Source organism: Cibotium barometz, chromosome 1 (assembly GCF_041138505.1).
Source record: "Cibotium barometz isolate CiBa-2024 chromosome 1, ASM4113850v1, whole genome shotgun sequence".
In the NCBI taxonomy this organism is placed as follows: Eukaryota; Viridiplantae; Streptophyta; class Polypodiopsida; order Cyatheales; family Cibotiaceae; genus Cibotium; species Cibotium barometz.
In genome coordinates, this window is record NC_141046.1 from 45,218,468 (window position 1) to 45,244,288 (window position 25,821).

At 46.0% G+C, this 25,821-nt stretch overlaps 1 protein-coding gene across 16 annotated transcripts; it reads left to right on the top strand.

Moving 5' to 3' along the window:
* The first annotated feature begins 1,451 nt into the window (after positions 1–1,451).
* On the top strand, positions 1,452–25,821 carry LOC147642054 (pentatricopeptide repeat-containing protein CRR2, chloroplastic-like). Of its 16 annotated transcripts, none has more exons than XM_086802306.1 (4): positions 1,452–3,997; positions 4,094–4,200; positions 4,299–4,341; positions 25,165–25,819. In XM_086802306.1, exon 1 carries the CDS (start codon positions 1,586–1,588, stop codon positions 3,098–3,100), a length of 1,515 nt encoding a protein of 504 aa, XP_086658432.1. In that variant the 5' UTR covers positions 1,452–1,585; the 3' UTR covers positions 3,101–3,997; positions 4,094–4,200; positions 4,299–4,341; positions 25,165–25,819. The 16 variants fall into 16 exon arrangements, with proteins under 16 accessions (XP_086658432.1, XP_086658410.1, XP_086658399.1 ...); XM_086802284.1 differs by having other exon boundaries at positions 4,285–4,341; positions 25,165–25,818; XM_086802273.1 differs by lacking the exon at positions 25,165–25,819 and adding an exon at positions 4,473–5,206 and having other exon boundaries at positions 4,285–4,341.

A 25,821-nucleotide genomic window follows, 5' to 3' on the forward strand; every position in this document is an offset into this window, starting at 1 on the left:
TTGAGACTAAGGGAGCTTGACAAGGAGGGAGAGCTTGAGAGGTATGGAGTTTCTGCAGCATTGGAGAGCTTAGAAGAGGAAGAAAGAGGTTCAAAATGAGCTTTCCAAACCTAGAGTATGTTGGGGGGAAGTTTGAGAGGGAAAACACACTTTTAGGAAAAAAATTTGAAAATTTTTAAATTTTAGGGTTTTTCATTTACGCGATTCTAGGTGGGGGAACCTCTAAGTTTGGGCCCAAGAGGTAGGGGGACAAGAGTAGTAATTAGGCCCCATTAGCAAACCAAAGCCTAGGCCCCCTAGGGTTAAAGAAGTAAAAAATGTGCACCCAGCCCTCTTCCTATTGGTCCATTCCTAATCAAAAGTTAATCCAAGAGGCCCTCTTTGGGTCCAAAAAATTCCTAATGTTGATGTTCTTCCCTTTGAGTCTCCTCCCTCACTTCTTTACAGATGTTCTTCTTCACCACCTCAACCCATCCTAACTGCTTGGCTTCGAGTTTTCCCTCCATGTCCTTTGTGATCTCCTTGGAGATCTCTTCTTTGATGGCCGTGAGAGTGTTGTCATTGATCTCCCCTTCTTCCTTCTCGGTGTTCTTGACGGCTACCAGCTCCACTTTCAATTCTCTCACCTCCTCCTTGAGTGTTGTGTTCTCTTGTTCAAGGTCCGTGACCCGTGCTTCGAGGGTCATGATGTGCCGGTGTAGTTTGTTCTCCACCTCATTGAGGTTGGAATTGGATGTCTTCTTGTTCTCCTTGATTAGTGCCTTCATTGCTGTCTCGAGGGCCTCGAGTTTCTCTTGGAGACTCGGGGCCATTCCTTGAAATTACTCTGTAGCCCTTCCCACAGGCAGGGAGGAGAGAGAGAGAGAGAGAGAGAGAGAGAGAGAGAGAGTTATGTTGCTGCCTTGGGGGCGTGAGCAAGGGTGGGTGGGAAAAGGGCGCACACAGCCGATGGCCTACCGGACAGGCTAGCATAGCGCTAGCATGGTAGCGAGGTGGAAGCGAAGTGGGTGGCAGTAGAGAACAGAGAGGGCGGCTATGCATAGAGGCACGAAGCGAACAGGGAACAACGAAGCGGGTGGGGCGAAAGTGAAGCGAACAGCGAACTGCAAACAACAAAGCGGGCGAACAGCGAAGCGAAGCGTGCAGCGAACACAGAGAGAGAGAGAGAGAGAGAGAGAGAGAGAGAGAGAGAGAGAGAGAGAGAGAGAGAGAGAGAGAGATTTTTGCTATTGCTTCTTTGAGACATTTTGTTTTTTAAAACCTGTTGCTCATTGCTGGAGTTTTTAAAAGCTCAAGAACCTTAGTCTCTTTATTATTTACCCTTTGATTTTGGAACGATACGTAGTAGCCAAGATGGACTTGCTGCCATTGGCAACAAGTGATTGGCTACACCTATAATCCCTTTATGCCAATGGGTGCAAAAACTATTATTGTTGGTTCATTTAGCCTTGTTGCTTACCTTCCGCCCAAAAGTCTCACGAAGGTTGAAACTTTGAAGCCAAAGAATACCAAAAGAGTCTCCCCTCCCCAACGCCTTGTTGCTTACCTTCACCAAGGTTGAAACCTTTGAAGCCAGAGATACCAAATGAGTCTTCCCAATGACAGTAAAGAAGGATGGTTGCAGAGAAATATGATTCGGAGAAAGCTATGGGCAAGAAGTTTTACATCCAAAAGAGACCTCATGGAGCTGTGCAAGGATCAAAAGCATTTAGAGAAAGCCCTTCGCATGGCATGCCTCATGGACCAGCAAGGTCAGGCCATCCCCAGGGACGTCATCTACTGCCTTCTCCAGCAATGCACCCAAAGGAAAGACTTGGAAGCTGCCAGACAGGTACACTTCCTCATGATCAACAACAAACTGGATTCAGTCCCTGTCCTTGCTGATCACCTCATCCGTCTCTTTGCCCTTTGTGGGAGCTTGCTCGAAGCATGCCAAGCTTTCTACAAAGTTGTTAAGCCAACTGTTTTTACATGGAATGCCATCATAGCAGCACATACCAAGCTTGGTAGAAGTCATAGGGCTCTTGTTCTGTATGCAAGCATGCAGCGGCATGATGTTGCAGAAGACAAAGTCACATTTCTGAGCATTATCAAGGCTTGTGCCAACCCTGGAAGCATAAAGCACGGTAGACACATACATGACAGGATAATCAGAAGTGGACTTGACTTAGATGTTATGGTTGGGAATACTCTAGTTGACATGTATGCCAAGTGCCAGAGTGTAGATGAAGCACGGCGAGTGTTTGATGGATTGCCGGACAGAAGTGTTATATCCTGGAGTTCTATGATCAAAGGTCATACTCAGCATGGGCAAGGCCTTCATGCACTTGAACTCTTTGAAAAAATGCAAGAGAAGTCCATCCTACCTGATAAAATCCTGCTTTCATGCATATTGCAAGCATGCAGCACCATAGGAGCAGTAAAACAGGGTAGACTGGTGCATCATATGCTAGTGGAACATGGTAATGAGTCAGATACAATGATTGGGAGCACTCTTCTTGACATGTATGTCAAATGTGGAGGCCTCGAAGAGGCATCCAAAGTTTTTGACTGTGTACCTGATCGAGACGTGGTGCTATGGGGCACAATGATTGCGGGATACGCCTGTTATGGTGATGTTGAGATGGCACTTGCATGTCTTGAAGACATGCAAGTGCAAGGCTTGGAACCGGATGAAATGATTGTTACAAGTATTCTCAGTGTATGCAGCCAAGCTGGCCTCTTGGAAGAGGGCCACAAGTATTTCAATTCCATGGAGAAGTACCATGGCATCACACGGAGTGTTGAACACTACAATGGAATGGTAGACCTGCTCTGCCGAGCAGGTTCTTTAGATGAGGCTTCTTATTTGCTTCAAACCATGCCAATCTCTCCAGATGTCATCGGATGGAGGTGTCTGCTTGCTGGTTGCAGACTCTATGGACACACAGATCTGGCAAGGCATTGCTTCAATGAAGTTGTTCGATTAAATTCTTCTGATGCATCTGCTTATGTGCTCATGACCAACGTTTATGCCAAGGCTGGAATGTGGGAAGATGTTTACAGATTGCAAGAGCTGAGCAGAAGTGCAGCTGCACCTAATAAACCTGGGAAGGCTTGAGGGAAGATTAATAACGAGGTGCAGGAGCAGCAACAGCAACACATTGTGAAATGAAATTGACGCCAAGCTAGATGAGCTGAACAAGGCATTGAAGGCCTCAGATTATTCTTCATAAATAGTTTTTGAGTTGGTGCTAGAGAAAGACAAGCAAGCTTGTTTCCAGGCTTGGTATTGACTTCCCTGCATGTAAGGTGCTTTCTGATTTAAAAAGATTGACTGCAGCTTTTGCATTCCTTTTCTGATGGGTTTTAACTGCTTGAGATGCAATGCCAGAAGTTTTCAGAAAGCGTATAGAGGCAAGATGGCAGGTAACTACTGCTGATTACCCTGCCTATTCACACTGAAAGGGTCCTACTTGAGTTTGCCTTCAACGCACAACTCGTGGAGATTTTGTCACTGTAGTGGAATTTTCTCTTGTGGAGATTTTGTCACTGTGTGCTACATGAAAGAGCATACTCTGGATTTTCCGTGCATTGTGTCCCTGTTTCAGATCTTTCAGGTGGTTACTGCTAATATTTTCTATGGTATCCATATATGGGAGAACTACAAGGTGCATGCACACTCAATTGGCTCGTTATTGCTGGAATCTGCCCTGGATATTTGAGGCAGAAACGTACACAGGGGCTGCACCTGCAACATCAAAGGGAATTGAAACGACATGATTAGGTCAGCATCAGTGGGCGACTGGTTCTGGGGATTGAGGCCCTTACTCCTTTGGAAAATTGTGCTTACATCTTGGATGATAGCAATAATTTATCGGAATTACATGGCATCAATGATCCTAAGAATTATGGAAATGCAGATAAGGGAGCAGGTTAAAGGGCTCAGGACTAAAGAATCACAGAAGGTATACAGCAAGTTGCATCATTCTCATTGCAGTTATCCAGAAATAAAAGGGTGGGTAGCATTGCTTCTCTTAAAAATTTTCTCTTTCCCTCTCCCTCTAGGTTATTTTATAGTTTGTGTTAGCTTGCCTTTTTTTGGCTCTGTCAGGAAGGTGGAGCATGGAAGCACAGTTGTCAAAGGAATGAAGATAAAAGAGCATGATGCCTCAAGGGGAGGGGCTTGTGTATGCATACCCACTAGCTTTTGGTGAACAGGTGAATTCCCAGTTTCACACTTGCAAAATAAAGATTGTGATGCTTCATTCCATTGAATGAGGAGTTTTTTCACACTCATTGCAGTTCATGACTCTCAGACTGGTGCCTTCTGTCTGGATTTGAGGGAGCGAAGTAACAGCGGTAAGGCCTTTTGCTGCTAAGTGAAGAGGTTGTCTATAATGACATCTTTCTCTTTTTGCATTTGTTCTGTGATGATTCAGGGATTGATTACACATTTTTTTGGCTATTCTATTTGATTTTGCCCTATGTAGTTAGGCTTTGACATGGCTGAGTTATGCCTTTATTTTTCAAGGAAACAACACTCAGTGTGCAGGTTCAGGTACAAAGATGTGAGACTACAGTGTAAATGATTGCACCCAGGTGTTCATAATCATGACATAGTCGAGTATTTGAAGCATTGTAGTTGTTATGTGTCCACAGTGAGGGGTTTGATAAGTCTCGCATTCTTTTGACATGGACAATGATGTTGATCTCCTACCTCAAGAAAGCATAAAAGCCTCAAGTATCAAATTTGCTGAATTCTAGTTACATGTGACGCATCTGCACTAGCAGTCTTCATCAGGGGTGGGCTGTCCACAGGATGTGCAGGGGGTGCCAGACAGCTGCAGATGGGTGCCAATCAGCGGCCAGTGGGCACTAAACAGGTCTGGGCAGCAGTTGGCCAGGTCTGGTAGCAGGCTGACCTGCCATGGAGGGGTCTATAAATACACACGCCACGCGCCCCCCCCCCCCTTCCCCCCAAAACTTCAGATATCAATCTTCCTGCAGCTGTCAAGGAGTTCATAGGAGCTCTCAAGTGTGTGTTGAAGGCGGGAAAAAAAGGGAGTCAGCAAGCGTTTGGGAAAAGCATGTGTGCTTTCATCAACTTGGGCTACATTTGCATTGGCCACCTTTTGTTATGGTTATGGTCATAGTTGAGAACAATCTTTTGTATTTTGGAGCACATATTAAATAGAGATTAGGAGTATGTTATTCGAATGCTTACGTTTGTGCCTTTTCAGACCTCCGTTGCACCGTTAATCACTTGCATCTAGCCAAGAGTCTTACATTTGGTAATCAGAGCCTAGAGCTTTCTGCAAAAGTTTCTTTTCAAGCATTCTGTATGTGTTGATAAAGGGTCAGCCCATAGACTCTCGAGAGAAAGATGAGTTTGGACAAAGCTCTCTTTTAGTACCCTTAGCTCATTTTCAGTTTTCAACACTCTTGCACTCATGGCCACATATGAGCAGATGGCAGCCTTGACTAATATGCTAGCAGCACTGTTTGATAACCAGACTACCCTCAATAATCAGATGGAGGCCTTGCTCCAAGCTCACCAGGCACCAAAACAGGGCAAACAGTGCCATGCTCATTGGATAAATCTCCCATTCCTAAAACGTGTACATACTTGGTGTTATGGGCGTCCTGGAATCCAGCAGAGCCCATCCACTTTTGAAATCAAGGAAATGTCCAGGCTGGTGATAAGAGCGTAGCCATTTTGTTGCCAAGAGTGGCGATCTGGTGTGGCAGCATCTCAGCAAGGGCTGCTATCTGCTCATCTGTAGACATAGTGAAAAAAGTGATAACAGCGGCCTTTCCCCAAATCATACGATACTCCCTTGATTGTACCCGAATTAGGGAGATAACACTTACGGATGCTGGAGAAGAATTTTTGCAAGAACTTGGGTGTGCTTTGATTCTACGGGCTGCTTCCCCAGCCAAACAAGCCAAACACAGACAAGATGCTGGGAAATAAGATCTTTTGCTAATTCTAAGCTTTGGAACCAATTGTAAGTGTTAAGCTCAAATCCCACCCTTAAGGTCACAGTAGGGTTATGCTCACCCACACAGTGTAAACAAACACTAAAGAGAGGAAAGAAACCAACCTGTTGCTGTGGGGATTACTAGCCACCCGTTTGTAGCTTCCCAAGGGAGGCTACCGAACCAAATGCTCAGCTAGCTCACCAATATTGCTCCGATTGTCGTCACCAAACATTGATTGGCCTTACTGTATGGCCTGGGCTGTACCTTTGGTCTTGCAATCCTTGGCCAAATGAACCTGCTTTCTAGAAGAGTAGCAGTGACACCGTCCTGTTTGTTGCACTGTAGCGAGTGCTTGATCCAGTCCACTAGGAAGGAACCTTACCTGCTCTTGAGAAACAAGGATAGATGCCTCCTCTAAGAGGGAACCCATATCCACAGCAATAGCACACCTATGCAAGCAAGCCTTAGTGCTACTGATGATCTGAACAATCAACAAGCAATCTCCAACACTTCTCCAATGGAACGAGGTATGAGGAACAAGCAGCCCCCTCTCAAAACTGAGAGAGAAAGGGGTGGACAGTAGCAAACAGTCCACCAAAAGTTGCTGGAAAACACCCACAAAGGAGGTAGATCCATCGAAGAAGAGGCAGGCTGCAGATGCCACAAGTTTGTGGCGCTCCACACGCAAAGAGGAGGACCACCAACTGCAATCTAGAGATTTGCTCCAAATGCCAACACTGCGAAAGCACAGGACCGATAGGCCCCTCTCAAGCGAAGGCAAGGCTGAAGCACATGGGAAGAAACGCCTCCACCGCTGCCTAGGGCTGGAAACGCAGCCCACGCACCACCAACGGCGGATGATGGAGAAGATAGCATAGGGGAGAAAGAGCTGCTGCCACCAAAAAACGCAGCCACCAAAGCTGAAGCACAGCACCCGAGAAGAAAACTCAGCCACCAATGTGAAAAATGCAGCCTTCAGGATGAAAACGCAGCAACCAAGTGGTGAGGAAAACACAGCCGCCTGGAAAATTGCACAAAACGCAGCCTTCTGCTGCATATGTAGCAAAAAACGCAAGCCTTCTTCTGCTCCCAAAATGTTGAACTTCTTGCCATAAGGAAACTCGCCGCCGCCGCCTTGAAGTGCCAGTCACCTAAGCGACTGATAACATGATAAGGTTGCACAATGCGGAAGCAAAACATAGGAGAGAGGGAGAGCAAAGGAGAGAGAGATATCAGGCAATGAGCATCATGTTATGTAGCAAGAGGCTTTTACAATGGCAATATCAGCCAACAAATGGTGTAGAACATGTGCCTGTCAAATAGGTTAGATGGATGATCAAGTGAATATGGGAGGGCCCCTTTTCTAGTGATGATGGGAAGTTGGCCTGTCACGTGCACACTAGGGGCAGGCAGATTGGTGAGCTAGAGTGTGATATGTGTGGGTGGACATGTGCTTTTTGGTCCGCTATTGATAAGGTGTGCTTTTTGGGCTCTATTTATTGGGGGGAGGGGTACTAGTCGGGCACACACCGATAGATGGAGCACAAGAGTGCAGAGCGCGTGGAGTGGGAGCACCATCGCATAGGAGGCCGTTGTCCTTGGAGGACAACCCCAGGTGGTATGGGACGCTAGATGAGGATGATGGCAGGGCACTCACTAGGGCATGACGCTCTAGCTTGTGGCTTGGTGGGGACGGCCAAGATTGTGAGCCTCGCTCACGACTGTCATGGTTGGGTGGCGTTGGGTGAGTATGCCTACACCCAAATATGTTTCTTCTTTGCTCTCTAGGGTTAGAGTTTGTTGCGTTTCTCTGTGTTTCATGGCTTGTTTGTATTGCAGGTTCTCAGAGAGATCCAGGGATTATGACCGACTGCCCCTAGGAGCTGGCCGACTGCCCACGACCAACTAAAAAAGAGATAAATGGATAAAACCTCTTAAATAGGCAATACCCCAAATACATTGAGATGCATAATTTCTAACAAACGGATCCTCACAGAATAAGAACTTATAAAAATGAGGTTATTAACATAGACCACAATGATAACAACTAACCCCTCTCAAATAGGATATAAAGGTTTGAATTTGCGGAGCCTGCTTTAGACCGTACAAGGCTGAAAGAATTCATCAATCCACTTGTACCAAGTCTGCGGAGCCTGCGTCTGACCGTACAGTGCTTTCTTCTAGTCCTGTCTTCCTAGAATTTCAAATCCTGGTGGCTGATCAACATACACTTCCTGACTTGACATCCATTTGGAATGCGGGCCATCTATGATGTCCTGTAAGAGCAAGAACGGTGTGAATGGTAGTCATCCGAGCCGTCAGAGCGAAGGTCTCGTCGAAGTCGACCCCAAGGCGTTGAGCATAGCCCTTGGCAAAAACGAACCTCGCCTTGTGCTTGCCCAAGCTGCCATCAGCTTGATACTTCATTTTGAAGATCCATAGCACACCTTACAAGTTACGCTGCTGCCGTGGCCTAGGTACCAAAATCCAGTGCCATTCCATTTGATAGAATCTAGCTCTGCCTGCACACAATGATGCCAGGCCTCATGTGAAAGAGGCTCGTCCACTGAAGTGGGATTAGATGGACCATGAATAATAGAGGACATAAGAGCATAGTTAACAAAAAAATTGCCCTCATGAATTTGTTTCCTTGCAACTCTGGAAGATTACCTGAGAGTACCAGGCGGAGGAGCATAAGAAAGCTTTCTCAACCTAGGATCATGAACTGTTTGATCCAAGCACCAGTTTGCTCGAGCTTTGTGGATGAGGAGCAGAATCATCATCATCCGAATGAGAATCCACAGCTGGAGGTGTAAGAAAAGTAGGGGGAGGAGGAGGAGGCAGAGGAGGCTCATCACCCCCCTTTGAAGATGCAGGAGTCTCGTCTCAAACACCACATCTCGGCTCACAACAACTTTGCTGGCCTGCTGATCATAAAGGCGATAAACAAGAGACTGAAAATAAGCATCAAACCTCTTTGGAAGCTTGGAGAGAAGCCGACTAGCCATATCTTGAGTACAGATATCCTTGCTACATACAACAAGCTCGTTTCGGAGATCTTTTATCTTCGTGATGAAAGCAGATAAAGAAGGAAAGGCGGAAACTGAAAGATTCATAAGCTACTTTCCAAAGCCAAAATCCATCCCGGAGACTTAATCTTGTAAAGATTTGAAAGGGCCTTCCAAACTTCATGTGCCGCATCTGATGTACGCACATGAGAGTACATAATCCTGACAATTCAACATTAGAAAGGAGAAAACACGATGATCATCTGCCTCCCAAGCATTAACCTGTGCTTGAGTCACACCAACTGTAGAGAGGGCAGGGGGGATGGCATTGGCAACTGTGATTAGCCAATCCGAGAGATCCACTCCATGCAAGGCTGACTTCATCTTCACCTTCACCTTCCACAAGCTATTGTTGGATTCATCCAACTGGGAGACTCATAAAATATATGAAGCATAGTCAAGTAGCCATCGTCGTACTCAAGCTCAAATCTCAAAAAAACACACAACTCAGAAGAAAGAAAGTGTCAACCATAGGCACCAAGATGCGTCAAAGAAACTAGCCATACCATACCCCCTTTGCAAGTTATATGTGCCTACTAGAGAAGAAAACGTAGCCAAGAAGGGGTTGCTGTGTTGAGATTCCTACTATGGGATTGATCGTGGTGATTAGCAACATAGACATTAAGCATAACTAAGGTGGATTATACCACACCAAGAACTCCATGAGAGAGAGACAAATGAAATGAAATGATATATTAACGTCTCTAAGAGGCCATAATGGCCTATGAGACCAAAGTATATTTGAAGTTGGTGTCTCATCAAAGAGAACAACTAAATGAGACTAAAAAGTACAATAAACTGATTGTCCTACAGTTATAAGAACAGAACTGTAAGACTCCGAGATGATACTGAGTAGAAAATACTGAAAAATGTATATCAGGTAGATCCATGTATGCTGATCAGTTGAAGTGTTGCCCTATCCTTAGATCAAGTATCGCCGCCATGGGGCTGTCTAGAATGGAGAGGTCGTAGAAGTGAGGTAGGCGCCTCCGATGCTGAGCAATAATGGCTCTGATCTGGTGATGGTGAGGATGCCGTGGTCGGGATCCTGGTGGGCGTGGCCGACGAGCACGACATAAGATAACTGCTCTATCAGTGGTGACTCCCTGGGAGCGTGGTCGGTGCCCTGATGGCCCAATGGAGGAGGTATCAGGAGGTGTGTGGGCTGGGTTGCTGGTGCTGGTGCTGGTGCTGGTGCCGAAGAAATTTGTCAGGGTCCTCTATCTAGGTACATCATGGCTCGGCATTCTGTCTACCAAGAGGGTCTCTCTGTGTCTCCTGAGCTCAAGTAGAAACAATCCCAGGCATCTCTGATCCTCAAACTCCATGACCTTGCGTAACGGCCCAAAACCCTCTCGGAAGAGGCACTGATATCTCCCTCGGATCTCATAATAGACTGTACATTGGCAAATGTAGTGTTCCTCTGTCTCTACCTCCTGGTAGCATAGCTAACAAATGCGGTCATCCAAGATCTGATGCACATATCGCCCTGTCTCAATCCGCAGCTGGTGTGATGAGGTCCGGATCTATCCAATGGCACAACGTATTCCATGTGATAGGTGTACATCCATGTACGCCGGGCGGGTGATAAAATCATCCGGGGAGAGGTGTAGAAAATGGCTCTTGTAATGAGCCATTTTCGTGCCTAAGGGCTCAAGGGGGCTAGTCCATGTCCTCTCTGTGTCCACTCTGATGATATCCATCCTGATCACGCGGTTTTGCTCTGAGCAGGTGAGATCCAAAAATGGACAATCCAGACTGTACTGAAAGGGTGGTAGTGTCTCTATCGGCAAACCATGTAGGTCAAACCATGATCTCATCTGAGCGTACCAGCAATGAGTATCTCCATCCTCTGCCAACTGTATGGATGAGGTCAATGCTAATCGGGAGTACCTCTACTGAGGGAGCTCCCATAGCCGCTGTAAAAAGGTAACTGCTTGGAATAGGGCCTCGGTTACTACTCGTGGGGCACCCAACTCAGCCCGAACAATCTCATCTGGTACTGTTGATTTGCTCCGAATCATGCAGGCAATCATCATAATCAGTGGTCTCTCCATTTGCCTCCATCCCTCATCTGTCCCTCTCTGAGATATGTGATGTATATTGGGCCCCCAAATTGGAGCTCCGTACAGGAGGGTCGGTGTGACAAGCGTATCAAATAGCTACAATTTGGTGGGTGGCTCCTGAAACTGTATGTGTGCACAGTGCCTCTCAAGTGCCCCCAAGGCTGCATGCCCTTGAGCTAATCTAGCTGCTGCTGCTTCCTTCAGGGAGAAACGCGGTCATGTGAAAGTAACTCCCAAGTAGACATATGACCCTGACGTACTCTACCGGCTCCCCTCGGAAAGTGAACTGAGGCTCTGATCTCGTCACCCATGCTTGTGTGGTGTTAAACACCATAACCTTGGTTTTCCCAAGGTTCACTGTCAGATCTCTATCCGCACAGAAAGCCTGTAATGCATCCAGGTGTCTCTGTAATCCCTTCGGAGAGTCTGAGATTAGAACAATATCATTAGCGTATAACAAGATGGGTATCAACATCCCTGCCAAGCATGCCCCTGGGCCTCCCAATCTGTCTACATAATCAGAGACCGCATCAATGTACAGTCCAAAGAGGGTGGGCGATAGCGGGCATCCCTGCTTCACCCCTATCGTGCTGGTCACCCTATCAGATAGTCCGCCTGGAGCTCGGACTCTGCATGTCACAGACTCATACAAAGCATATATCCCCCACTGCATATCCTCGGGTACCTCAATGTCATGCAATCTGTGCATAAGCCTGGCACGTGGTACAAATCTTGTATGAACCATACAAATGAAAGGCTTCTAATATAGATAGCCATTGACCCAATCTCCTTTACATGTCATCATGCCATGTGGCAACTCCTTTTCCACATTGTATCTCACTCACCCATCACCCATACAATTTAGCATTGCCCTCGTGCAACGCGTCACTCAACACTCCCCCTCAATGCGAAATTGGAGTGTGTAACGAAAGAATGTGTGTGCATGTGTCTACCATCCTAGACACGAAGTCCATTTTGAGCCCACTTGCTCAGAGTGGAACCACTGAGTCCAATTTGAACATAAATGTTCGGGTGGGAACCAACCCATGCGCATGCACCTTGCATGTGCATCACCCATACACACTACTTCAGAACCATTTTGAGCTTCTTGGTGAGCTCGGGTATGGTTACCCTCATACCATGGGTGAATACAAAAGCATTTTGGCTGAAACTGGGCAGCGAACCCATGTGTGAACACATATGTTTGTCTTTACATTTTCCAAAACAAATTGGATCACTTATTATTAAGGCTCTCAGTTGCCTTTGGAGCATGTGAACAAGGTTCAAGTGAACTTGTGTGTGTGAACTTGATGTGTGAAAACATGCCCAAACCTGCTTTTTTATCCAGCCCAAAAGGGTATTTTTGGCTTTCTTCTTGTCTTTGCTGCTGGTCGACAGCTTACACTGACCGACCAGCAGTCCTACTGCATATATAAGAAAATCAACGTTTTTCACAACCTGAACACACAACTCCGAGTCTTGCTGCAGCCGGTGTTTCTTCATCTACAGGCAGCATGGTTACCTTCTGCTGCTGCTGGTGTTTTCGTATCTACTGGCTGCACATCCTCTCCTACTGCTGCTGCTGGTTTACTTTTCCTCTTCAGGTTGCGTTTTTACCTACAGCTACTATTCTGCAGTAGCCCTCCGTCTACAGTATATCAACGCTTACATCAGTGCATCATCAGCGTTTATATCAGCACATCATCAGCATTTTTACATCAGCATATCATCAGCTTTTTACCACAGCTTATGGGACAGCAGCCCTCTCTGCTACAGTAGAGCTTTCTTATCACGATTGTGACTAACTCTCTTAATCTCTCCTTAATTATTCCTTAATCCCTTATTAACTGAAAGGACACCTGTGAAGGGTCACACCCTTACACATGGGTCACTATCAAAGGACATGTCTATTCATTAAAAGACACACCCCTAAGTCCAAAGGACATAACCGTTGACTCAAGAGCCACACCCCTTCCTAGGGATGTGTCTCTTCACTTATACCCTTTCGGCCTCTATTTAAGAAAGGCCCCTGTCTCAATGCAAACAACTCAATCTTTCTATCAGCATTTGTCTTATGTTTATTAATTAAGTCTTAATCATGTTAATAAAGCTATAAAAGCTTTACAGTGGTATCAGAGAATTTTTTTTTTCCCTACCCGTGGGTTGTGAAGCCCTCACCCTCTTCGCGGCACTCCCTCGTCCACCCCTCTTCTCAGTGTTGTATGGAAGCAGCGGAGCGATGGTGGACTTGGCGTAAAGCTTTGCCCATGGTGATGTAAAATATTTATTTCTTTTTCCCCCGTGGGTTTTGCGGGCCACTTAGCCTCTTCACTCAGCGTTCTCCCCCCCTGACAACCCACACATGTGTTGTATGGGAGTTACGGAGCAATGGCAGATTTGGGGCAACACCCCCCTCCTTGCTTCGTGGGCTGCAGGCTGTGAGCCCCTCGTTTGATTCATGCAGTTGCCGTAGAGCTCCTCGCCGCCGAATAGTGACAACCCGCCACCTCTTCGCTTTGCTGGCGGCGCCCCTACGAAGCGGCGCACCCCTACGAAGCGGCGCCTCTACGAAGCGATTCAGGCCGTCACCTTTATACAAAAAAAAAAGCCTTATAATTTAAGGCTTTATACTTAAGCCTTCCATACACGTGGCCTCCACCAGCCACGTGAGCAGCCGGCAGCCAGCACCCAACGGCCACCCGACCAACGAAAGGCAACCCGCTAGCGCAAGGAAACCCGTTAGCCGACCAGCGCACAAACAAAAAAAAAAGAGAACCCAACGGCCAGCCGACCAGCGCATAAAAAAAGAAGAAAAAAAGAGAACCCAACGGCCAGCCGACCAGCGCATTAAAAAAAAAAAAAGAGAACCCAACGGCCAGTCGACCAGCGCATTAAAAAAAAAAAAAGAAGAGAACCCAACGGCCAGTCGACCAGCGCATTTAAAAAAAAAAAAAGAGAGAACCCAACAGCCAGCCGACCAGCACATAAAAAAAAAAAACCATAAACTTACCTTACGGGTTCCTACGAAACGGCGCCTGCCTTGGTCTTCTGCGCACCAACTTGCCGCCGCCTCCCTTCCTCGAAAGCAGCCTTCTTCATTGCTAGGCTCCTGCGGTCTATGTTGGTGTTCTCCGCGGCTTGACAGCTACTACCTTGGTGCTTCTTCTCTAGCAAAACTATTTATTATGGCAACCTCCTTCAGGTGTGATTTTTCCATTTTCTTGGGTATACACATTTTACATAATGTGGAGTGTTAACATATCAGCAACCCGCCATTTCATTCTTTTGCGGGCTCTCCACTCCTCTGGGGCCAATACCCCTTTTTACGGGATCAAAGCACCTCTCCGATCACGTGGACACACACTACCCTCTTCTCCGACGGCTTATGGGTGGCAGAGGAAACCTATGACTTCAGTTATTTACAGGATACACCCTCTCAGTCCATAGAGCCCTCTCCTACCCGTGTTTCTCCACCAGTCCCAACCCTTGTTCCAGTGAGTGTGCCCCCCTTTTTCCAGCCCACTCATTACCGCATACAGATAGCCACACGGACTTCTCACCTCCGAGAATTCGACGTGTGGGTGATCCGTGTTCGTACTTCTGCACAGGATCTGGATCATTATTGTTTTATACTCAGGCGTCATCCTTATCTGGGCGCTATCCTCCTCGAGTGTAGTATCATTTTTCATGAATATTGCACTTATTCTGAGGACATTCATCCATCTTCATTCACGGTGCACCCCTCTACACCGGAGTATACACCCTTGACACCAGTAGCTGCCCCTACCCCCGTACCTTCTTCTCCAGTAGTAGCAGACTCTCGTGCGAGCCCAGTCCCAGAGGATCGCCCTTACTATACTGGATGGTCTATAGCCGCTTCACCAGTATGTAGCCTCTCCTCTCGGGATTTCCAGATGCCGCACCCTCCAGCCGATGGTTCTTACTAGAGCCCAACGGCGTCATCAACAGCAAAAATCCCCAGAGCCTCATCACTCTGAAGCCTCTACATCAACATCTCCTCTCATGGCAGAACCTGTTGACATACCAGCCCCTCCGGAATGGCAGTCAGCTTTGTAGCAACTCCAGCAGCAGTTCAACAGCAACCCCAGGAGTCTATGGCATCCTTGGCCTCTCAGATCCAGCAGCTCCACACGGATCGCCACTCCTACACAAGCTCCGTACCAACAGAAGATGTTTAAGCAATAGTACCATCAGACGAAGACATCATTCCTTCCGAGATAGAAGGTGACGATCTTAAAACTCTTTATCGTCTTTTACAAGCCAGTAAAACAAAGAAATTGGAAATTAAATCCCCTGACTCTTATGGTGGTGAGCGCAATAAGCGCATCTTAGACCAATGGCTCTACAAACTGTAGTTATACTTTGAAACCATGACCCTTTCTGACTCCAAAAAGGTGACTTTTGCGACATCTATCCTCAAAGACATTGCTTTATTATGGTGGCAACGACGACAGCACTCTGGAAAAACGGTTACAACGTGGGAAAAATTCGAGCGGGTCCTCCGTAAGCAGTTCATACCTGCCAATGCAGATTTCCAAGCCCGTACTCGCTTATGCCATTTGGACCAAATTGGTTCCTTGGCCTTTTATATCTCCCAGTTCACCAACTTGATACTGGAGATTGATTCTTTGTCCCCAGCGGACGAACTTCCTGTCTTCGTTGAAGGGCTTAACCCCACACTGTGTGCCGATGTTCAGAAATATAATCCTGTCGATCTTGCCGATGCCATACGATATGCCGAGCGTGTTGCAGACATTAATTCTCGAAATTCGGCCTCTTCCGGTCGAGCTAATGACTTTCAGAAAGCCAATGGATCTCGTATGAGCCGAGATAGTCGCAGAGAGTCATCTGGCTCTTTACCTCCCGGCCTAATCCCCAATGGAATAATTCTCAACACCCTCGCCGATCAGAAGGATCGTCCTCTTTCCGGTTCCGACGTTCTCACTCCTTCCAACCACGCAGTTCGGATCGTGGACGGGACCAAAGACGTGACCAATCTCGCAATCCTCGTCCTTCTACTGTTCTTCTAGACGGGATCAACAAAAGACGGGATTGTGCACAATTTGTAATGGACCTCATCGTTGGTTTGAGTGCCCCAAAAGACCAACCCATCGACAGAATTCTAATGCTGAACTCCCCACTTCTTGAGGAGAAACCCCTAGTTGTTGACAAAGGAAAGCGTGCAGTTAATAGCACAAACTGCCTCTTCACCGTTGCCTCAGCGGTCTACTCAGGTTTTGGTTCTTCAAGGTTCTATTTCGAGTCACCCTATTCAGGTGCTCATTGACAGTGGGTGTTCTCATAATTTTGTGGGAACCACCTTGACTCAGAGATTGAAGATTCGAACTTCTCCAAGTACTATTGTTTATGAAGTAGAGCTTGACGATGGTTCCACATCCTCGTGTAACACCATTGCCAAACACCTCTCCTTTCGAATTCAGCACTATTGTGACAAATTGGATTTCCAAGTCATGAATTTGGCACATTATGATATGATCCTTGGTCAAGAATGGCTGTATCAATATGATCCCCTGATCAGTTTCTGGAACCATTCTATACAATTTGCTCAAAATGGTATGCTTGTGGCTCTCGAAGGAATCAGAGACCAACCTTCTACACCAACCCTTTCAGCTCTTCAAGTGAAACGGTGGGTCCGCAAGAGTGGTTGTTCCTCAGCACTTTTAATGGTCTATTCAGCCAACGACCCTCCCGAGGACATAGATACGAAGGTGACGTATCTCAGGCAACCTTTCTTTGCTTCATACTTGGATTTTTTTCCTCAGGAGCTTCCTGCGGTCCTCCCACCTCGTCGACCAGTCGACCATGCTATTGATATTCTTCCTGGCAGTGCTCCACCTACTCGTGCTCCATATCGAGTTTCTTTTACGGAATCTCAGGAGATGCAACGACAACTTACTGAGCTTTTGGAGAAAGGACATATTCGACCAAGTAAAAGCCCTTTTGGAGCTCCAGTGCTTTTGGTGAAAAAGAAGGGTAAGTCTATGCGTCTTTGCATCGACTATCGTGCCCTTAATAAGTTAACTATCAAGAATAAGTATCCTCTTCCACGCATTTATGAATTGTTTGATCAATTGCTCCATGCAAAGGTCTTCTCCAAAATTGATCTTAAGTCTGGATATCATCAAATTCGCATTCGCGAAGGTGATGAATATAAGACAGCTTTTCGCACAAAATATGGTCATTACGAGTACCTGGTCATGCCATTCGGGTTAACCAATGTCCCTGCAGCATTTATGAGTCTGATGAATGATCTTTTTCATCCTTTTGTGGACAAGTTCGTCATTATTTATCTTGACGACATCCTAGTGTTCAGTCGTAATATGGAAGACCACAAGGCACATCTTAAGATCGTTTTCCAGGTGCTTCGAGACAATGCTCTTTATATTAATCCAGGCAAAAGTGAATTCTTCAAGACATCCTTGGAATACCTTGGACATGTTGTTTCAGGAGACGGTATTTCCGTGGATCCAAAGAAAATACAGGTTATTGTCAATTGGCCAACTCCCACAAACAGCCATGATATTCGTTCTTTTTTGGGACTTGCCAACTTCTATCACACAAAGGTTCATCGATTTTCCGAAATAGCTGCTCCTCTCACTGAACTTCTAAAGTCCGCTCCTGCATTCCAATGGATTGAAGCCGCAACACAAGCTTTTGCAAATGGGAATGCCACTACCATAGTGGAGCTTATGCAAGGCCTTCTACCAGAGTTTCATTCACAACTCCAGCAGTTCTCTTATGTCTCTGACAGATGCGCACACCTTGCAGAGAGATTCAGCACGTGATCACACGCATCGCATTGATCTTGAGCATCAATCCAAATTTTCTCTATAAAAGAGAGTGATGACCTGACCGTCAAGGTTGTTGAATACTGACGCCTTAACGTAGAGTACGCCACCAGTGGCTCCACCAAGTCTCAGGAAGACTAGGTTATCACTTTATTAAACAAGTTGCCTCCTAGTTTCTTTACTTTTGTCACACAGACCATTAGTCTAGCACCTATGCCTAACCTCTATTGAGTGTGAGTGCCAACTCCTGCGCTTTGCTCGGTTGTATCCCCAGTTTCATTCCAAGAAATCTTTCTCCTCTACTCAAGAGGGGGCCCTTGTGTCCAATACCACCTCTATTCAAAAAGGGTAGCAAGGGAAGGGGAACAATAACTTAGGAAATCAAGGCAAATCTCAAGCTAACAATAATGATTCCAAAAACCCTGCCTCAACACCCACTCCCTACTAGCAGAATATTCCCAAAAAGAATAGATTTTGCACTCATTGTCAAATGCCTGGACATGATGATGAGTGTGGCATTAAAGCCAAAGAAAATAGAGGTAACAACTCCATTAACCTTGAATCGCTAAAACAACCAAAGTGGCAGCAATGCCCCTGATTGTCGGTCAAGAGGGGTTAATAATCTAGACCTACTCTGCAGGGTTCCCCACCAAGGAACCAACAACAAGGCAATAGTACGAATTGGCTTGGACATCTCCGTGGTGACCCACTGGTCAAGTCGCTCAAGGCCCCCCCACCCAGTCAGTTTCCTTATCCACCCTGGAAGAGATGTTTGATTGGTCATCTCTTACACCACATCCCGACCCCTCGGCCAATGTCGCTCAGGTCACATTTGAGGTTGATTTTGGCCCCTCTTCCGGAAGGAAGAAGAAACAACGTACTAGACGAGGTAGTCAACGTGTGGAAGCGTTCCGCCCTCGTTCAGATTGTCAGTTACGTGATGATCTTTTTGTGCCAATCATCGAAGCCCACCCAACACTTCCCTGTGGCCATCCGGTCACTTGGGTAGTTGTTGCCCGGGGTCAAGCACAAAAGGATGGCTTATATCAGATGCCTTCCAATACTTTTCCACGTGGGTTTGGTTAGTCACTAATCAAATGGTAAGTAGGGCTGGTCGACTGGACATGAGGAAGCTGGCCGACTGGGCAATGAAGTACCCGACCTGGTAAAAATGCCAGAAAAAATATACAAAAATAGGGTGGCCAGCCCACAACCAAGGGCCATGAAAAGGGACCAAAAGGGGACTCCAATGATGAGCATAATCTGGGGATGAATGTGCTAACAGATGGCACCAACTTTAGGTCTTCTAGACAAAGCATCAGCCACCGAGAGTTCTTTGCCCTTCATGCTCTCCATTGTGAAGTGAAACATGGACAAGAAGTTTGCCCATCTCATCTCCATAGATGATAGCTTCTTTTGGGTAAGAAAGTACTTCAAACTTTGGTGATTAGTCTTGACCACAAAAGTAGTGCCCAAGAGATAATGCTTCTAGATGGTCAAGGCATGGACCATTGCAAGCAATTCCTTTTGATAGGTGGAGTAGTTCTTCTCACCTTCATGTAACTTTCGGCTTTCATAGGCAACCGATCTTCTTTCGTGCTTCAAAACAATACCTATGCCTACATCTAAAGCATCACAATGTACCACAAAATCTTTATTTAAGATGCAAAACAATATGTTTGTTGGCTTCTTCTTTCAGCCTTTTGAAGGCTGCCTCCTCTCTCTGAGTCTAGCTAAAAACAACTCTCTTCTTGCACAAGTCATGCAGAGGTGTAGCAATGTGTGCAAAATAGTGCACATACTACCGGTAGTATGAGCAAAGTCCAAGGAAGCTTCTCACTTCATGGACATCTTTCAGAGTTGGCCACTCCACAATGGCCTCGACTTTGGCCGGATCCATATCCGTACACGTGCTTGGATGATATGCTCCAAGTACTTGATTTCCTGCAAAAAGAACTCACTCTTCTTTGGATTTATGTACAATTTATGTGCTCTTAACTCTTGAAATACTACAGTTAAATGCTTCTTATGTTCCTCTTCATTTTGTGAAAAGACAATAATGTCATCAAAGAAAGTTCCACAAAATCTTCTATGTTGGCGAAAAATTAGATCCATCATTCGGTTGAAGGTAGCCGGTGCATTGGTTGGACCAAAGGGCATGACCAAGAATTCATAGAGGCCAAAAGTGGTACGGAATGTTGTCTTGGAGATGTCTTTTGGTACAATTTGAACTTGATGCTACCCACTCTTCAAATCAATCCGGCTGAAAACTGAAGCTCCACTTAGTGTGTCCAAGATATCATCGATTCTTGGAATAGGGTATCTATTCTTTATGGTAACCTTATTCAATGCTTGATAATCCACACACATGCAGAAAGAACCATCCTTCTTTTGCACTAGCAAAATTGGAGCAGTAAAGAGAGTGAATAGGTCGGACCATGCCCTTCTCTAGCAACTCATTCACTTGATTCATGATCTCCTCCCGTTGTGAAGCACTCACATGGTAAGGGGCTTGATTTGGAGTCGAGCTTCCCGGAATGAGATCGATCTTATGATCTGCAGGTCTCTCAGGTGAGAGTTCTCCTGGAATATATTTAGGAACAATCCACGGGCTTGCAAGCCAGGATCAATACATCAATGAATGCAAAAGCAAACAAATATGCCGATGTAGAAACCCAAATCGGAGTCGATGTCGATGTCGAGGCACGATCTCTTGATGTTGAGCACACCACGGGGATGGCCCACAAGAATCTTTCACTGGGCTACTACCAAATCTATATCCAAATCCAACGAATCCCAACTCGGAAACAAGGTACGTAGGTGATACATGTAGATGACGAAGCTTATGGTGTTTAGCTGTAAGTTTGTTGCCCAAACGGGAGTAGAAAACAATCTACAAGAAGAATCCGCACATATGAGTATGAACCGGAGCTTGTCTATGTGGTAGTATGGTACAGGCGGCAACATCAGCCGTACTGTCCAGTCAGCAGCGGCATGGTTCTGTAGGCGCAGGCAACAAGCGTACGGTGGCACCAGTGCACAGTAGGCGGCGGCGCAGATAGTCGTACAGCAGCCAAGCGGTGCTGACAGGTGTGGGCAATTCAGGCGGTCAGATGACAGGTGGTGCAAAGGCGACATCATCACGGACAGATCAGAAGGTGCTTTTGGCTGGCACAGATGGTGGCGATGGCAGCTCTAGCCTGTGGACAATGGTTCAGGCGGTGGCAGCTCCAGTAGGTGGCGGTGTTGAATAGCTCAGTCGATGTGCAGCTAGGTGGTAGGCGGCGGCGTGCACAACAGCAGGCGTACAACGGTGCTTGTTGGCGCAGGTGGAAGCAATAGGCGCTAGTCAGCAGGTGGTGCTGGCGGGCCAGTCGTCGGGAGTGGATAGACGAGCAAGCGGTGATAGCGGTACGGTGGTGGCGACGATGATGATGAACTCCCACACTTCAACGATGATGAGCTGCATGCTTTTGATGATGATGCTCAAGAGAGGCTCATGTGAGTTTTATACTAGAGGGGAGCGCTGCTTTTTGCTAGAAAGCTATCCATGCTTTTGCTGTGCCTTTTTCACTTTGCTTTCCTCCTTTTTTCTTTTTACAATAAATTATCACTCAAATATGGCCAGGGTTTTCCAAAGTTCTTTGTGCTTTGCTTTTCCAGCTTTAGGCCCTTGCTTTTTGGCCCTAGAGCTTCTTTTTGAAAAAAGCATCTTTTTTGCTTTTTGGTCATGCTCAATTCCCTCTGCTCCTGGCTCGCGGTCAACTTAGTTTGGCTTTTACTTTTGTCTGCTTTTTGACCAAAACTGGTGCTTTTTCATGAGCAAACCTTATGGTCCCTGTCTCCATGGCTTCTTCCACCTGTCTAGTATCCGGGCAAGGATTCCAGCATGTGAATAGAGTTAGGAAGACCAAATAGTTACACTTCATGTCATCTAGTCATGTACCAACAAATTCCAACTGAGTGAACTAGATGTGGGACATGATTCTTTTCTTGCTCAAGGCATTGGCCACTGGGTTGGTCTTGCCTGGAAGATACTCGAGCATACCACCAAACTGCTACAAAATCTAGCTCTAGTGGCGTTAACGTGGTCACTCCAATTTGTGCTTGGCATTGTCTGAAGCCAACGCAAACCTTAGTGGTCTGTGTGAACCTCAAAGTCGTGCCCATAAAGGAAATGTTTCCAATCTTTCAGGGCCTTTATCACCGCGAGGAGTTCCCGGTCATAAACCAAGCAGTTCTTCTCTGCAGGGATCAACTTATGGGACATGTAAGCTACTGGATGTCCATTATGTTGCAAGACTGCCCCACTGATAGCAATGTTACTTGCATCAGTGATCTCTTGAAATGGGTCATCCCAGGAGGATAATGCTAAACAAGGAGCCTCAAATAATGCAACCTTAGGTCCTTGAAAGCCTGCAAACTCCGAGGGGTCATCTTGATCTTTTGTGTCCAAGTCTTGACACCCTTTAGTAAATTTGTCAAAGGTGCCGAAATGTCTAAAAACTTGTCGATGTGGGTGGTATATGCATGGCAAATATCCACAAACAACCTAACATCATGCTGTTTCCGGAATCTCCCAGTTCAGGATCTCTGCCACTTTTGCTAGGTCCAATGAATGCCTTTGGCACTGATTATATATCCGAGGTAGTGAACCTCATATAAATAAAACTCCAATTTCTTCTCATTGACATGAAGCTCGTTGCTTTCTAGCAACTTCATCACTTTATCGACGTCAATGTCATGCTACTCTTAAGTAGCTGAAAAAATCAATATGTCGTTCAAAAAGATGAAGACATACTTTCCTATCAAGTCCCTGAAAACACGCATCATCATGCCGTTAAATGTAGCTAGGGCGTTGGTTAATCCAAAAGGCGTGACCTCAAACTCGTAGTGGGTCCACTTAGTTCGGAATGCGGTTTTGGGGATGTCCCTGTCCACAATTCTCACCTGATGGTAGCCATTTTTGAAGTCAATTTTTGAAAAAACCCGTGCTTCATTTAGTCTCTCTAAGATATAATCAATAGAATTTATGAAACCAGACTGTAACAATTCTTGGAGTTGACCATCCAACTCTGTCTCCATGGCCTTGGTCAAGCGGTATGGAAACTTACTGAGGGTTTCAGAACATGGGAGGAGCTCAATTTTATGGTCCTCTGGTCTAGATGGGGGGAACCTGGGAGGTAAATTGTCCCGAAGAAAAATCTTTTGGAACCGGTCATGTAGGGTCTTGTTCTTCTTCGAAGCACCAGTCACGGTTTGGGTGGTCTGAACGTAGATCACCGCACATTGTGCGCCTTTCCGAATCTCCCTTTTAGCCTATAGATGGCTAATGACTGGAAAGTTAGGTATCCTGGGTTCACACTTAATGATTACTGGAGCCTTTGATACTTTCGAACGTGTGCTGGTCCCAATCAATGTCTGGGGTAAACTTGTGAAACCATTGGATCCCTAAGATTATGTCTGCTCCTACAAGAAGGGCAACCATGAACTCCCGCACAAATTTTGTGCCCTGTATGACTAATTTAGCCCGACAAGCTTCAAACTTCATGCTCATTGTCATGCCCGCACTAAATCCCTCCACTTTCTTGTGAGGTCAATGAGAAGCAGGCTCGCCGAGCAGCGTATTCTATGACCACATCCTCTGTACTGCCGCGTTGTCAAACAAGATAACAACCCTCTAGCCGCCTATGTAGCCAAAGGTCTTGAGCAATTCATTTCGCTCATACTGCTGGTCATGGCTTAAGAGAGAGAAAGAGAGAGAGAGAGAGATAGGGGTCCCAATCTTGGTGGAGAGGATTTGGAGGAGGGTGGAGAGGCTATAGGGCATTGATGACGTTAGTGGGGATGTCATAGTATCTAGTCCATACTATGCATAATGGAGTTGATAGTTATATAGTCTTGTGGGGTTACTACCGTGAGTATATAACATGCACGTTCCTAAAAGGTGAATTTGGGCATGTTCTTGGATTCATCTAGGTATATATATATATGATGTATTCGCGTATGATTAGGAGAGGATTGGAGGAGGGTGGAGACGCTACAGGTTATGATGTATTCGGAGCAAACCATCAGTGCCTCATGTCATTATTCTAGCAGAGTTTGCAGCCTTTCCGGCTAGTTGTGGATGCCCTGTTCCAGACAGTCACATATATACAGATACAGAGGGTCTAGAGTTTGAGCAGAGATAGGTTCCCCAGGTTGGCTCTCGAGTCATCCCACCACCTAGCAGAGGCAGGACACGCGGACTTGGTACGCCAGGGTCACACAATGGTTTCAGGCACATGGGTTCCATATAGAACGGTTACCTCCTTTCCCCACTTCAGCCATAATGTTCCTCTCCTAAGCTCACCCACCATATAGACCGGTTACCTCCTTTCCACTACAGCCTTGATGCTCCTCTCCTCCAGCTCACCCACCATGACATTAATCATCTCATCCATACAGATCTATCTAGACTAGAGACACACATCACATGGGTAGCACCACAACAGCTTGGCACTAAGATGCAGTTCTATCGTGATAGTTGCCTACAGTTCAGGCCAGGTGGTTTTATTCAAGAGCCCCGTTACATGCTTAGGCACATGTCACATGCCATGAGGATTGCTATTGGCCAAATCAGAGTTTCATCTCACCAGCTCAGGGTGGAGACAGGGAGAGCAACACATATCATCAAGGAGGATAGGATCTGCTTGCTATGCACACTGGAAGTGGAGACAGAGAGCATAGTGTATTATGAGATCAGAGGGAGATTCCAGTCTTTTCCAGGAGGGGTTTGGGCCTCTCACAGAGTTCTAGATTATCCAGATTTACAGATAGGGAGCCTATTGCCCCATCAGCGACAACTACCCCCAATATTTGACCCTGCCACACACTTGTATCTCTATTTATGAGATGCATTGCACTTTTACAGTTGAGCCTAGGTGTAGCACATGTAATTGAGAGTAGGAGAGATAGACAACAAGAGAGAGAGAGAGAGAGAGAGAGAGAGAGAGAGAGAGAGAAAGCATTTTCATATTGTATTTTCATTCCGTAAGCTTCATTAATGAAGAACTTTTAATCAAAGAATTTGTTTGAGAGTGATATTTCAGTTTGAGTTTAGTTCTTGTTTTATTTTCAGTTTGTTATTCCATGATTTAGTTACTCATGGATTCATTGTAACTTTTGGTCTCACAGACCTTCCAGTCTTTTATAGACATTAATATATTTTTTTTCCTTCCTTTTTTCTATGTCAAGAGGATGAAAAAGGATTTGTTGGCCATCATTCTACACGTTGATGAGATGTTGCTTATAGTCTCTAATGAGGATAAGGTTTCAGCACTCAAGGCTGAATTACATGCGTCAATTGAGATAACAGATTTGGGCACATTGCATTACTACTTGGGCATCCAGTTGTCATGTTGCAATTGAAGTACATACAGAGACTGCTTATTAGGTTTAATCTTGAAGATTGCAGGCCTCTTGCTACACCGGTGGAGAGCGGTGCTAGACTTAGTCTCCAAGATCTAGTTGAGCCTTTTGATGACTCAGTGTATTAGCAGGCTGGTGGTGATATTCTTACGCAATATGAGGACAAACATTCAGTTTGGGGTCTCACAATTGAGGAGGTTTATGCACAGTGTCATGGTAGCAGGCATTGGCAAGTTGTCAAATGAGTTTTTTGTTATTTGTAAGGTACTTAGTACCTTGGATTGCTCTATCCCAAGGGAGGTGATTCATAACTACATGCATTCAGTGGTTCCGATTGGGCTAGTTGTTTCCACTAGCAGTTTTTGGCTTTTGCCTCGGTTATGACATGAGCGTCTACTAGCAGTTTTTGCTTTCGTCTTGGTGATTCATGCATATCATGGCTTAGCAAGAAGCATCCTATGGTGGAGGCCACTTCTAGCTGTA

What these genes read in the sequence shown, in the direction of transcription:
- LOC147642054 (XM_086802310.1), top strand. Translation starts at nt 1,586, where the DNA reads ATGAGTCTTCCCAATGACAGTAAAGAAGGATGGTTGCAGAGAAATATG.